The sequence below is a fragment of the Trichechus manatus genome, unplaced genomic scaffold (genome assembly GCF_000243295.1).
Source record: "Trichechus manatus latirostris isolate Lorelei unplaced genomic scaffold, TriManLat1.0 scaffold00035, whole genome shotgun sequence".
Lineage (NCBI taxonomy): Eukaryota > Metazoa > Chordata > Mammalia > Sirenia > Trichechidae > Trichechus > Trichechus manatus.
The window spans coordinates 12,136,304-12,149,904 of NW_004443971.1; the positions used below are offsets into that span (position 1 = coordinate 12,136,304).

A 13,601-nucleotide genomic window follows, 5' to 3' on the forward strand; every position below is an offset into this window, starting at 1 on the left:
AGGAAGGCTCAGAAATAGACTACCTCAGAAGGCTAGGGCCTCTGAAGGACAGGATCTTGGCTCCATTTCACGCTGATGCCTGACCTTAGGGTCAAGCAAGAATCTGTAACAGAGATGCTGAAACCAAACAGAAGTGAGAAAGCAGGGCTCCTTAAGCTCTCGTCCCATTTCAATGAAGCAAACTTTCATATTACCATAGCCCACTAGGCAGTTGGGCTGAGCCAGGTAAGCATGAAGTTGGATTTTTCATTTTCTTTTAAGAATAGGTTAAGAAGAACTATATTAAAACTGGATCAGTCAGGCTTGAAAAAGGCACCAATAATCCCCTGACAGAAAACAGAGGGAATGACCCAAAGATACTATGATGGGTACAACTATATACCTAATGATTTACTCTCCCATTTTTTAACTGTATACAGTAGTAAAGCTCTAAATTGGACAGATAGACTTATTTACTTTTGTGCCCATCCCTCCCCTCATCTCACTGTAAAATCAGTGTGGGGAAGAATTATACAGTAAAACCTACGAAAGCAGAACCTGTGCAAGGTGGTAGCCTGTCAGAGAAGGAACACTCATATTTTACACTAAAAGAAGCAATAGAAAAGTGGTAAAACTACACCCTGTAAAAGGCAGAAAACTTGTGAGTCCCAGAAAAACAAGGCAGTCCCGTCAAGTTCCGGTTCTCACAGGTTTCACTGTATCTAATACTCTTTTGTAATCAAAGTCTGAAACAGAATAAGGGATTTCATGATTATTTACTGATAAAGGCATCTCTACCATAAACATTTGTAAAAGGAGATAAGTACCCTATTTCTGTTCACTGGTACAGAAAAAGGAGGAAAGAATGATATTCAGAGAATACCAGATGCTATACTTTTCCTACCAGACATAGATGTTTCAACGGAGTCTCCAGAAATGTGCCTTTTCTAGAATCTGGAAAAACAACATTCTGAAGCACTAGCTACCTTCCCCGAACCCCCTACCCATGATGTGGTCTTTACCTTCCACAGGGGAGGTTTTCAGTCTACTGCAGATATTCTGTACATCTCCATAGTGGTCATTAATCTGGTTCATTGCATCAGTTGAGCGCAGCTCCATGAGCTTCCTCAGGTCCATTACTGTGCAGCCAAAGTCCCCTTCACGGCTGTCGACCATTGAGTTGGCTGCCAAGGCATGTTCTGATGGGTTCGTCATTTTGCCTGCTGTTACCAAGCCCCTCAACAAGAGAAGATGTGGAGTTTCCCTTCCACTGATCAGGGTCTCTTGCCTTCCTGCCCCCACTTATTCCTACTTCTTGCTTCTCTGGGGGCCCAATTAGGAATTAGACCGGCTATATCTTGTGCAATAAGCTTCAGAGTAGCAGCTCCAAGCCCAGATTCTTTCTTGTGTATGAAGCCTGGCAGCGAGAGGAGGAAGAGAATGGGGGAAGGGAGTGGAAGCCGGACCACGTGTCACAATGATTGGCGTCCCCAGGTGGTGATGGAAGTGGTTGTCCAGGGTAGGTAGGTTCCTAGCTCAGACTGCCTTGGCCATATCGAAGTACAAACAGGATGTGCATGTTACTATGGAGGCAATCTTAGCAACAACTAGCAACTGTGGTGGTAGCGAGGCGGCAGGAGAAGGAGGAGGAAGAGGAGGGCTCCCTGGATACCGATGACAACTGGATCTCTGGAAAAAGATTCAAAGATAGACAAAAAGAAACAATTAGAGCAGGCATGGGGACCCAGCATCTGTAAGGACAAGAGATACCCATCCTAGCACAAGCGTTTAAATGACGGTTGATGCCTGATCTGAACTGGTAGCTGAGGCCTGAGCTGAGTGAACCGGCTCGGGAGAGGCCCTTTCCACCTGGGAGGCCCCAGCAGCCTGTAAACTCCATTGCAGAGATGTAATTCTAGATACACCCCAGTCTTCACGTCTCACCTCTCCCAAACCAAGCAACGCAAATCCCACAAACCTGGGAAGCTTGGAAATAAAAGGTTACACCCTCTAATGCTCTATTTGAGAGAACTGTTGGCAAGTGATACAGGGCCTATAATCTGACCTTAACTTCTAAGAGGCAAGAAGGGATCAGAAAAGGAATCTAGACCTGAGAGAGTTAGAGGGTGGCCTGTGGGTCTGCCGGCCTCCCCTACTCCTGACACCCTCCCCCACTCCCAACACACACATTTACAAACCAGGAGGACAACCTGACAGAAGATGTGAAAATCCTCCGGAGGGCCCAGCACACTCAGCCTCCAGCTGTATGGTAATTCTGCAGCCTGCTGCTGCAGCTGCTGCTGTCAATGGGTCAGGCACTAAGTTCGGGTCTTGGGGCTAGGCCCCACCCCTCTCCAAAAGGCTTTTGGAAGTGTGAGGGAGAGTAAAATGCTCTGGCAGTCGGAGATACAAGGTGGAACCTTTTTTATAAAGAATACAGGAAAGCCGCTGAGGAGGAAAGATAGTGAGTTGGAAGCCTATAAGCATTAAAGTTTCTCTGGGGAGGCAGTGATAAGACAGCTATCCATTCAGAGACAGCCGAGGCCCCATCTAGGTAAGCAGGGGGACAAGTCAGCCTGCGTATGAATGAGCACCAGAGGGTCGCGGATCAGCTCATTGCATCCAAGAGGCAAGCATCTCTCCCCTCAGAGAGGCAGGTGTGGTTACCGCTCACACGCGCTAAGGGTGCAGCGCTGTGTGTAGGTAAGGACGTGGAAGGCTCCAGGTGGGAAAAGACTTATCCCGAACCCTGCTCTCAGTTTCCGAGCAGGGCTGCTGTGTGGCATGCAGGAGCCACTACCACACAGCAGCCATTTAAACGTGAAGGGGCTCTTCCTGCACACAGCAAGGGATCATGGGGAGCCCAGGCAGTCCCCACTGACTTGAGTTCAGGTACTAGGGGGTGGCACAGAACCCTGGTCAGCCTCTCTAATAAACAGATGGCATCCTCACTTCCAGAAGGTGAATGATCAGATAAGGACTTGACTCTTCTGTCAATTACTTTTCCAGAAATCACGTGGCCAAAGTCCCTGCTGATTCCAATCAATCCTGTTCCAGGGGGATGGAGGTCACCCCCCTTCCGCCTTACCCAATGTGCGCTCTGTCTCCCTCCTACCATAGATTTTGAGCACTACTCCAGCTTACAATGGGTTACGCAAGCAGGCTTTTTCTCTTTCTTTCTTTCTCTCTCACCCTTCCTCCCTCTCTTTCTTTAACTTCATACTCCCTTTCTTTTCCATGTCATCAGGGAATCCTGGGGAACTAGGAGGTCTGAAAAGAGCCTGAGGCAGTGTGTGAAATTTCCTCCAGACACCACAGGAACTGGCAGCACCACAGGATTTTCCCTCCAGTTCCGTTTCTCCTCCCAGCCCGGAAGGAGTGGGCGGGGCCAAAGCAGCAAGAAGCCCACACTGACCTGCAAGTAGAACTCCTGAACCTTTCCAGAGGATGTTGGAACTGGTGCTGATGGAGTGCTAAAGTGGGAATCAGGAGATTTTACTTTTTCTGTCTCCACCCACTATAATGTTCCTCCACAAGGCAGGGCTCTTTATCTGTTCGTTCACTGCTTTACACCCAGTGCCTAGAAGTGGACCCGCACATTAAATGGAATATATATTTTTACATCCGTTTGCGCATCATTTATTTTCCAAAATATTTATTTCATTTTTGATGAAAAATATACACAGCAAAACATAACCCATTCAGCAATCTCTCCGCGTACGGTTCACTGATATTCTTCACAACATGTCATCATTCTTGTTATCTCTACCCAAACTATGTCACCACTATTCATTTAATATATTGTTTTGTTGAATGACCAGTGGCAGATTCAGACGCAGATTTATCATCTTCCCAGGCACCCTTTGGGCAAGTCACTTAGCCTTCTTCGGGCTCAGTCCCTCCCACGTTTAATTGGGGGAAGAATGTTGTGTTATTGTTAGGGACCATCGAGTTGGTTCCAACTCATAACGACACCATGTACAACGGAATGAAACACTGCCAGGTCCTGCGCCGTCTTCACAACTGTTGTTATGCCTGAGCCCATTGTTGGGGGAAGAACTGGCCCTACCTTTTCATACCAGCCTAAGAATATGGTAAGGGAATGGGATTGTAGATAGAAATGGTACTTGGAAATCTGAGACGGAAGTTGCCAGCGTCCAATCCAGGACACTCAAGTGATGGGAGAAGGCTTAATGTGATCTTAATGACTTTGTTGTCTAGTTCTTCGAGCAGAAGGGCACCATGCTCCATCTGCCCTTCCGGGGACCGCCCTGCCAACAAAGAATGGAAAATTCCAAGGCAGCCTCATTAGCAATAACCACTAAATTATAACCATTAGCAATAAGCACTAGCATATATGGTTTTTAGTATCTCAGGAATAACTTTCCTAGGAAGAGGGTCAATCTGAGAATTCCTTACTTTGACCCTCTCCTCAGGAAACCAAAGAGAAGAGGCTCTTCCTCTCACATAGGCATCAGATGAGAAAAGGTCATGTGAGATTAGGACGTACGGAAAACACTGTTAAGTGAAGGAAGCCAGTCACAAAGACCACATAGTATATAATTTCGTTTGTATGAAATGTCCAGAAGAGACAAACCTATAGAGACAGAAAGCAGATTAGTGAGGGGAGGTGGGGGGCTAGGGTAATGATAGCTAAAGGGTTTGAGGTTTCTTTTTAAGGTGATGAAAATGTTCTAAAATTAACTTTGGTGATGGTTGCCCAGCCTGTGAATATACTAAAAACCATTGAATTGTATACTTTGAATTGTATGGTATGTGAATTAATATCTTGATAAAGCTGTTAATAAAACAGAGATTAGAACACATGGGGCATGTGGAAAAGTTTTCCTGCTTCAGGTTGCTCCAGAGATGCAGAACTAGCAGGGGCCCAGGGTTTAAGGTGGGATCGCTAGAAAAGGTCTTCTCTAGTGAGAACGAGTATACAGTGCCCATAATTCTCCCTTAGCCCTGAGCTCTCTGGAATACGAGCTCTCTGCAACTGCTGAGCTTGCCTGGCCCCTACCCTTATTAGGCAACTGCCAAAGAATGATCTGTGAGTGCTCACACCACCTCAGACTCAGACGCAATTCTCAGACGCCTGGGAGGTTCTGCCTCTTGTCAGGTCAGGATTAGTCATCCCGCTTGGGCCATTCTGGGTAAGGTATCCTCTTGCTCCCCATTTCTAGCATTTTGCCAGCCTAAAGGATGATAGCCTGCAAGTGGGAACTCTCTCATTCCTTCCTCCTGGGGCAAGAAACATTACTTTGCACGATCATTAAGTAATTTTAATCCTCTCCCTCCTGTCCTGTAACATCTGTTCTATAATTTGTAGATGACATGTGACAGCATTTTCATAGTAATTCTGGCTAGGACAGCTGTGACCTCTCACCTCACAGATGAAGACACTGAGATCCGAGGATAGAAGGATTGGCGGCGCACCTTTCGTTATACCTCATTCCTTTCCTGAGGCCCGTTAGAATGCAGGCATCTCTAGGGTATAGAGAATACTCATTTCCATTTAGAGGGAATGCTTAATCTTTCCCTCACTCTTTCAGAATTAACTACATCACATCCCAGGCAATGAGGGTGAAAGAGCCCTCTTGCCTCCGTACACATATGTGAGAAGCAAGTTACCCTGATAATCCAACCTGCATCTAGGCTCATTCATTAGCCAGTTCCAGAAATGAGCCAGTTCCAGAAATGAGGAGCTGCCAGAGATGAGAACCTCATGCCCTCAGCCACAAAAACAGAAGCAACAGCAGAGACCTGTTTCCTCCCATTTTGTCCGTCTAAGGAATCCCTTACTCTTTGAAGCTCTCCCTGGAGCACATTCCCAGACCATGGGGAAAAGAGTAACTCCCTGTGCAGGATATGGGTATATTTGCTGATATGAAAGGAGCCCACCCCCTGAATCACCCCTGCCAGAAGCTCCTACTGAATCTGGTGCAATGCATGGGAAATGAAGTATGAATGGAAATGGAACAAAGGAAACCCAAGGGACCAAGGGGCGAGGGCTTCAGGCTGGTTAAGCACTGCAGACATACTGCCTGGAATAATAAATGGCTGACTTTCACCTCTGGCCTCCTGCCCCAGGCAGGGGCTGCTAGGTAGAGCCGACTCTCACTCCCTGCCCGGCCCCGCCCTCCTTCCTGGGCCAAGAACGCCTGCTTAGGAGCACGTTGCTAGCTCTCAGAGATGTGTTTACGTGGAGTGCCAGCATCACTGTCACGCAGGAAGTGAGGGACTTAAGAAGGAAAGACTTTGGAGGAGGGGAAGTGGGCTGGTCCCACCTTGTTGTTGTTGTTAGGTGCGGGTCGAGTCGGTTCCGACTCCTAGCGACCCTATGTACAACAGAACAAAACACTGCTCAGTCCCGAGCCATCTTCACAATTGTTGCCATGTTTGAGCCCATTGTTGCAGCCACTGTGTCAATCCATCTCATTGAGGGTCTTCGTCTTAGAATGCACCAAACCAAAATATGAAATCTGCTCCACAGGCCCCTCGCAAAACCTTTTCTCTTTTCTCTGACCCAGATGTTCCCTCATCCCAAGTGAGGCTCTACGTCTCCCTGTTTTCAGGAGTGGGGTGGGCTAAGGATAAAGGGAGAGGAGGGGAATTAATGTTTGTTGAGCACTTGTAATGTACCGGGTATCATACCAGGTACTTTGAGTGCCTTCATCTATATACTGTCTAGCACAGTGGTGATAGGTCGTGCTTGGTCCACATACTGCTGTTGTTAGTTGCCCTCAGGCGGGCCCCCGACTCCTGGTGACCTCATGCACGATGGAACGAAAGGCCACCCAGTTTTGTGCCTTCACCGCGATTGGTTGTGTATTGGACTGTTATGATCCATAGGGTGTTCATTGACTGATTTTCAGAAGTAGATCACCAAGCCTTTCTTCTTAGTCAGTCTTAGCCTGGAAGCTCTGCTGAAACCTGCTCAGCATCATAGTAACATGCAAGCCTCCACTGACAGATGGGTAGAACTGTGCATGAGGTGTACTGGCTGGGAGTCAGGTCTCCTGTACAAAAGGCAAGCAGGAATTCTAGCACCGAACCAGCACCGCCCCCGTGGTCCATACATGTAGAGTAGCTATTATCATTGTTATAGAGATTGCCTCACTGTACCCTCACCAACAACCCTAAAGAAAGGACACCCCCATTTTATATGTAGGGACACCCCCATTTTACACACAGGGAAGCAGACTCAGAATGTATGTCCCAGTCTGAATCTAACCCCAGAGCTCAAGTACAAGGACATACCTGTAAGAAAATGGAGACGAAACCAGGGATTTACTTCCTAACGCATGATGACAAGGCCTACATACAGCTGTCTGGCCCTTGCCCATGACCCCTAAAAGGCTCTGAAACAGGTTGGGGCAACACCTCACTACCTCTTTTGTACCTTCTGGGCAGGTGTAGGGATAGACCCACAACTAATAGGAAGGAGGCAGACACCCCCCACCCCACATGCCTCCCCATGGCTACCACACACACACATACCCCATCCCCCAACGTGCACACACACACTCACCCCAGCCCCCCAATGCACACACACACACCCCAGCCCCCAACACACACACACACACACACACACCCATCCCACCCCGCAGCGCACACACATGCAGAGCCAGAATGCACTTGGCTCTAGGCTGGCGTGATTCCACACATATCCAGTTCCCACCTGGAGCTCTTGGGAGTGGGGATGAGGACTTCCTCCACTTTGTCCTCTCACACCCTTGGCTTTGCACCCATAGTGCTTTGGGAGAGGCACAGAGAGATCTGAATCTAGATCCTCTCTCTCCCTTCTCCAGCAAAGGTACTTCCTATGCCATCACCTAGAGTTTCACGAGCTTCACCCCTTCTCGCAGGCACTCCTGTGTTTCTAAAAGGGCCATGCCCTGTCACAAAAGCTGGCAAGGACCTGAGATAGCCAGCTGCCTAGCCTGAAACCTGGGCTGGCCTTCTCCCTGAAGAGCCCCACAAAGAGGTTGCTCCGCTCCTCTTCTCTTTAAAAAAAAATAGTTGCCATCAAGTGATTCTGATTCACGGCGACCCCATGCGTGTCAGAGTAGGACTGGGCTCCGTAGGGTTTTCAATGGCTGTGACCTCTCAGAGTAGATCACCAGGCCTTTCTTCCGAGGCACGTCTAGTTTGAACCACCGACCTTTCGGTTAGTAGTCGAGTGTTTAACTGTGCATTATTTCCATTTCCTGGATTCTAGCCCACCCTCGCCAGTTCCCATCAGTCGGGCCCAGCAGCCACCCTCACTGCGGCCCCAGGTTCTCCCTTCTCTCCCCACGCCTGTCCTGCTGGTTTGCAGAGGCAGACCTGAGCACACACCCTCCTTCAGTCCATTGAGGCTCTTCGGAGGCATGTGGGAAGAAGGTCAGAGGCAGATCCATTGGCTAGTTCAAGTGGTGGTGGCATTACCTGTCATCACTTGACAGCCCACGCCAGGAAGCCAAGTGGTGGCTGGGGCACCAGAGCCAGGCCTCTGCACAGACCGCAGATGGCAACCTGGGGCCTGCGGTCCTGGAACCTCATGCAAATTCTCAGCCAGCCCTAGAACCTGGGTTCTGGTGGTACTCCATACTCAAAGAGAGAACCCTACTTCCTGTCTAGGAGACAGTACTCACTGTGGCTCCCTCGCTTACCCTCCCCCTTGCCAAGTCTGTAACCTTGAGAGTGCGTTCTTCACTTCAGCAGCAGAAATGTAGTGTAGAATCAAAGCATCTATCTGCAGTTTAACCCCTGGGCCTCAGGGATCCAGAATTCATCTCTCCTCCTCAAAGCTAAGAGTTCACTGGTGGTGCAAAAGGTTAACCTGCTTAGCTGCTAATTGAAATGTTGGAGGTTTAAGTCCACCCAGAGGTGCCTTGGAAGAAAGACCTGGCCATCTATTTTCCAAAAATTAGCCACTGAAAACCCTATGGAGCACAGTTCTACTCTGACATACATGGAGTTGCCGTGAGTTGGAATCGACTCCACAGCAACTTGTTGGTGATCCCCAGAGCCACTGTTCCTCTGGAAAGCCACCTGGTACTCCTTGGTCAAATTAAGTATATGCACCCCCTCTGACTCAGTCACTCTACTCCTGGGTGCATCTCCCAACAATTTTCACACACGTGCAGAAGGAGACATGTACAAGGATGTTCACTAGACCATTATTTATGGTAATAGGAAGTTGGAGGCAACATGGGATCTAGTCTCCCATGGATAGACAGGTAAACTATGCCAGCTAGATACCATGGAACCTTATGCAATAGTTAGGAACACAGATCAGACACGGACAATATTGGTTATCTTAAAAACACAGTGCCTTAAAAAAGATGATTTAACAGCTTTTACATAAATTAAGCACACATGCATCCAAAGCAATAACATACACTTTAAGGGACATACTTCAACATTCTAACTTGTACAAACTAGAGATACAAATTAGATACAAATTAGAATGATACAAATTAGAATGATACAAATAGATACAAATTAGAATGCTGCCCAGAGGCAGGGAAGGGAATAGAAGTGGGATATGGGGGAAGACAGAACAAAGGGATGGCCTTGCATGGACCAATGATAATAATGGACTATGAACCCGTAGTATCATTGATTCAACCCTCTGCACTCGAGGTCCAACAACATAAAAATAAAGCCCACCATCACACGGAAACCTCTTAGTCCTGGAGGGGCTGTACTGAACAGGGTATGTTATGACAATGATGGTAAAACTTATCAGTTCTGGCCACATGCCTTCAGGGGGCAGGGAGGAGGTAGGGCCCACATATAACACAAGTTTTCTCCAAACAGTGATACCAAGAATTGACCCAAGGTTGACAGCCTGCTCCGGATCATGTGGCCTTTTGAGGTCCCGCCCATGTCAGCAACCCCAGGAACCACCCTGATGAGGACAGGAAGCTTCACAGCCTGCATAGGGGAGCTGAGCAGGTGGGAGGAAGCAGGAATGCCCTGAAAGGGCAAAGTCACTCTCCTGGGTCCGTTATAAACTAGCATCAATATTATCAAGACAAAAAAGGGCAGTCCCTTGGGCCCAGAGCCATGGGGAAAGTACCGTCTTCCAAATAATCTGAGTCATACTGGCCTGGGTCACCTCGGGGACCTCCTGTGACTCAGGGGTGGGGATTCACAGCAAGCTGGAGCTCAAAAACAGTAGAGGATGAAATAGCAACGCTGACCATTTTCTTCTGTTGATTAAGGAAGGCAAGAGCTGATTTCAGGTGGGAGCGGCAGGGCGGTCTAGAAACTCTGTTGTTTAACGAAAGGGGTGCTGGCAGTGTCCCTCAGACCTCCTGCCATGTTGTGGGAAATACTCCCGATATGGGGTAGCAAGCGTAACTGCTGGTTACCCTAAGTAAGGTGCCGCCGCTCCTCGGAATTGGGAAAGAAAGCCACGAGGCCAGTAGACAGGACGCAGGCCTTGGGCAGTAACGTTCAACTATGTAGTGTCTTGGACAACAGAGATTGCCTTTCTTGGGACTGCTATCGTTTTTCCACATTTTGGTTCCAAGGCAACAAAGGGGCTTTTTAGCAGCTGGATTGGATCCTGGGTTATTTTTAGAAACAAATTTCAGCAGAATCATGCCATGCTGGTGGAGAGGCAGAGGAAGGCCAAGTTCCCTTGGCTACTGGGGTCAGGGAACGGCTGCTTCCGGGCCTCAGCTTCGGGTGGAGCCCTCGGCGGTGAGGGGAAAGATGCCTGGCCTCAGACTGGGGAGGACGCGTCTCACCCATCAAAGGGGCATGCCGTGGGCAGGGCTCAGTCCCCAGGGCCCAGCAGGAGGGTCCTGTGTGACCCAGACACTAGTCAGTGCATCACCCACTGACTACTACACCTGGCCAACACTCTATTACCTGTCCTTCCTCCATGACATCTCACCTGTACAGAGCACAGAGAGTTGGCTGGCTCCCTGCTTTGCCTATTCCAGTCCTCTCAGCCCAGCTACTTCCTGGAAGCCACAGGCAATTGAGCAAGGGCTCCACATAAGAAGATGGTGTTTATTAGGAAAGAGAGCCGGCAGCACTCCCTAAGCCACTTGCTGCCTCAGCGACCCCGTTTCGCTCATTCTCCTTCACACACTGCACAGGCACAACCCAGGGCTTTAGAAAGCGGGCCAGTAATGCTCCCTTGGAGTCCCCGGGTGGTGCAAATGCTTAGCGTGCTCAGCTGCTAACCGAAAGGCTGGCGGTTCGAGTCCACCCAGAGATGCCTCAGAAGAAAAGCCTGGAGATCTATCTCCAAAAAATTAGCCACTAAAACCCCTATAGACCACAGTTTTACTCTGATACACAGGGGGTTGCCATGAGTTTGAGTCACCTCCATGGCAACTAGAGAAGGCTCCCTCACACTTGTGGGGAGCTTTAAAGAAGTGGTTCTCAAACTTGAGTGAGCATCAAAATGCATGAGAGAACGTCCTTCTTCAAACCTATTGCTGGGCCCCACTCCTAGAGTTTCTGATTCCAGAGGTCTGGAGTGGAGCCTGACAATGTGCATTTCTAACCAGTTCCCTAACAAAGCGGTGCTGATGCTGCTGGTCTGGGGACCACACTTTGAGAACCACTTCAAAGGTTACCAAAAATTTCTTCGAACAACCTTGTTAGAATCTCCAGCAATGTCAGGTTAGAGCACTCTGGGGCCTCAAACTGGGGCCCAGTCAGAGCACTATCCTCTGATCCAGGTTGAGAGGGGCAGGCACAGCAAAGCCTTGTCATGTAGCTCCTTTTGCTTTTCCTTCTCCCTCTTCTAGCCCGTCCAGGGTGCTGACTTCTGCTTTCATTCCTACTGCTCAGGGCAGCCCCCTTCCCCGTGAGTCTCACGCTGTTCCCCAAGGAAAGCCCCTGCCCTTTTAAAAAATCCAGTTGCACAGACCCCATGTGCATCAGAGTAGAACTGTGCTCTATAGGGTTTTCAATGGCTGATTTTTTCAGAAGTAGATTGCCAGGCCTTTCTTCCAAGGTGCCTCTGGGTGGACATGAACCTCCAACCTTTCAGTCAGCAGCCGAGTGCATTAACCTTTGGCACCACCCAGGACTCCCTGTCCGTTTAGTCCATTTATAGTTGAGAAGACCTCACACAACAGGCCGTAAGAGAAGCCAAGTTTCCTCAGAAAGTTAAATGAGCTGCTTGTGAGGTCCACAGGAACACCCAGGCCCCTTTCGGGCTCAAGTGGAGCTAAGCACCTTCCCCACCCTAGGGCTTCGAACCCCTTCTGACGATTGCATTTCTAACATGTTCCCAGGGAGTTATACGTAAGAATCACCTGGGGATCTTGTTAAAAGCTCGATTCTGATTCAGTATATCTGGGGTGGAAATACAAATTCTCAGCAGGGGTTTGAACCAGAACAACCTGCTTTCTGCCTCAACAGGAGATGAAGAACAGGTGGGGGTGAGACACAGATGTGGAAAACAAACAAAACCATCCACCACTCACGTGGGGCTCCCAAGATATCACTGCCCCCTGTCACACCTGGAACCCAGGCTGCCTTATTCCCGCCACCCCCGGCCCCAGCAGGAGGGCTGGGCCCAGGGCCTCCGCAGCACCTCCCAGGGAGCGGCTGCCCTGCTCTGAGGCCAAGGCAGCCAGCACCAGCGTGGCTGGCGGGTCAGCAGCAGCTGCTGTTTTCCAGTCCGGCTGACAGGCTGTTATAAACACTCTTTTTAGGGTTGCTATGGCAAACGGAGTGTGCAGCCTGGTTACGGTGAAGCTATTTATTGCCTGTAATGGAAGAGTGGTCTGTTTTTTATTATTCCACTTCTAAAGTTTCCCTTTCCCAGCCCCCTAAAACAGCTTTAAAAAAAAAGAGCCACCACAATTTTCTCAGGAACGACAAGAATATAGCCAGAAAATCAAGCTTATGACACGACACGGAGGGGAAAATGGAAACGAGGAATATGGGTAAGTTCCTTCAAAAAGGGGAATGTCTAGGGCTTCTTGCCACACACACCTCTGATCACTTAGGCACACAAGCCCTGCCTCTGGCTCAGCTCATCAAGAACAAAGCCCCAAACTCGGGGTCTTCTCAGCTCTGCACCACTTATATTGTGGAAACAAGACAAAGCCACTTTGTCTTCTTCCTTCCTGCCTGACAAGGCCAGGTTCCAGCCAGCAGCATTCCTCACATCCCCCTTCCCCATAGGATGAAGACACTGCGGATTCCACCAGAGGTTCTGGAAGAGGACCTCAAACCACCTGCCCCTCCTGCAGCGCCACACTGGCCTGGCCACTCCAGGCTGGGGGTTTGCAGGGAATTGCCTTTCGAGGTGCCTTTGAAGGGACATACGTTTCCTCCACTCAGGGGCGGATTATCCAATAGGCAAGGTAAGCATTGTGCTTACCTTGCTTACCAGATCATCTGTAGTGACGTGGTGAAACTCATGTGAAATGGTGCGCTACAGATTAGTAAGTAAGCACAAATAAGCCTGTGTTTACTAGGTCATCTGCCTCTGTCAGGGATTTTAAGTTTGAAAAGAGGCTTTGATTCTGTAGGAAGGGGTTGTGGGGTTGGAAGAGAGACAGATGCCAGCCATACCTAGAAGCAGAGTCTTTGATGTGGTGAAAAAATGTGAAATTGTTCACTACAGATGATCTGGTAAGCACTGTGCT

At 49.0% G+C, this 13,601-nt stretch overlaps 1 protein-coding gene across 1 annotated transcript in view; it reads right to left on the minus strand.

Moving 5' to 3' along the window:
• Positions 1 to 13,601, minus strand: part of ATP2B4 (ATPase plasma membrane Ca2+ transporting 4) — a 101,991-nt gene that overhangs the window by 51,362 nt on the left and 37,028 nt on the right. Inside the window, exon 2 of the mRNA XM_023730330.1 lies at positions 1,002 to 1,668. Coding sequence (XP_023586098.1) covers positions 1,002 to 1,194 — 193 coding nt within the window. The 5' untranslated portion in view covers positions 1,195 to 1,668. The remainder of the gene's footprint in view (positions 1 to 1,001; positions 1,669 to 13,601) is intronic.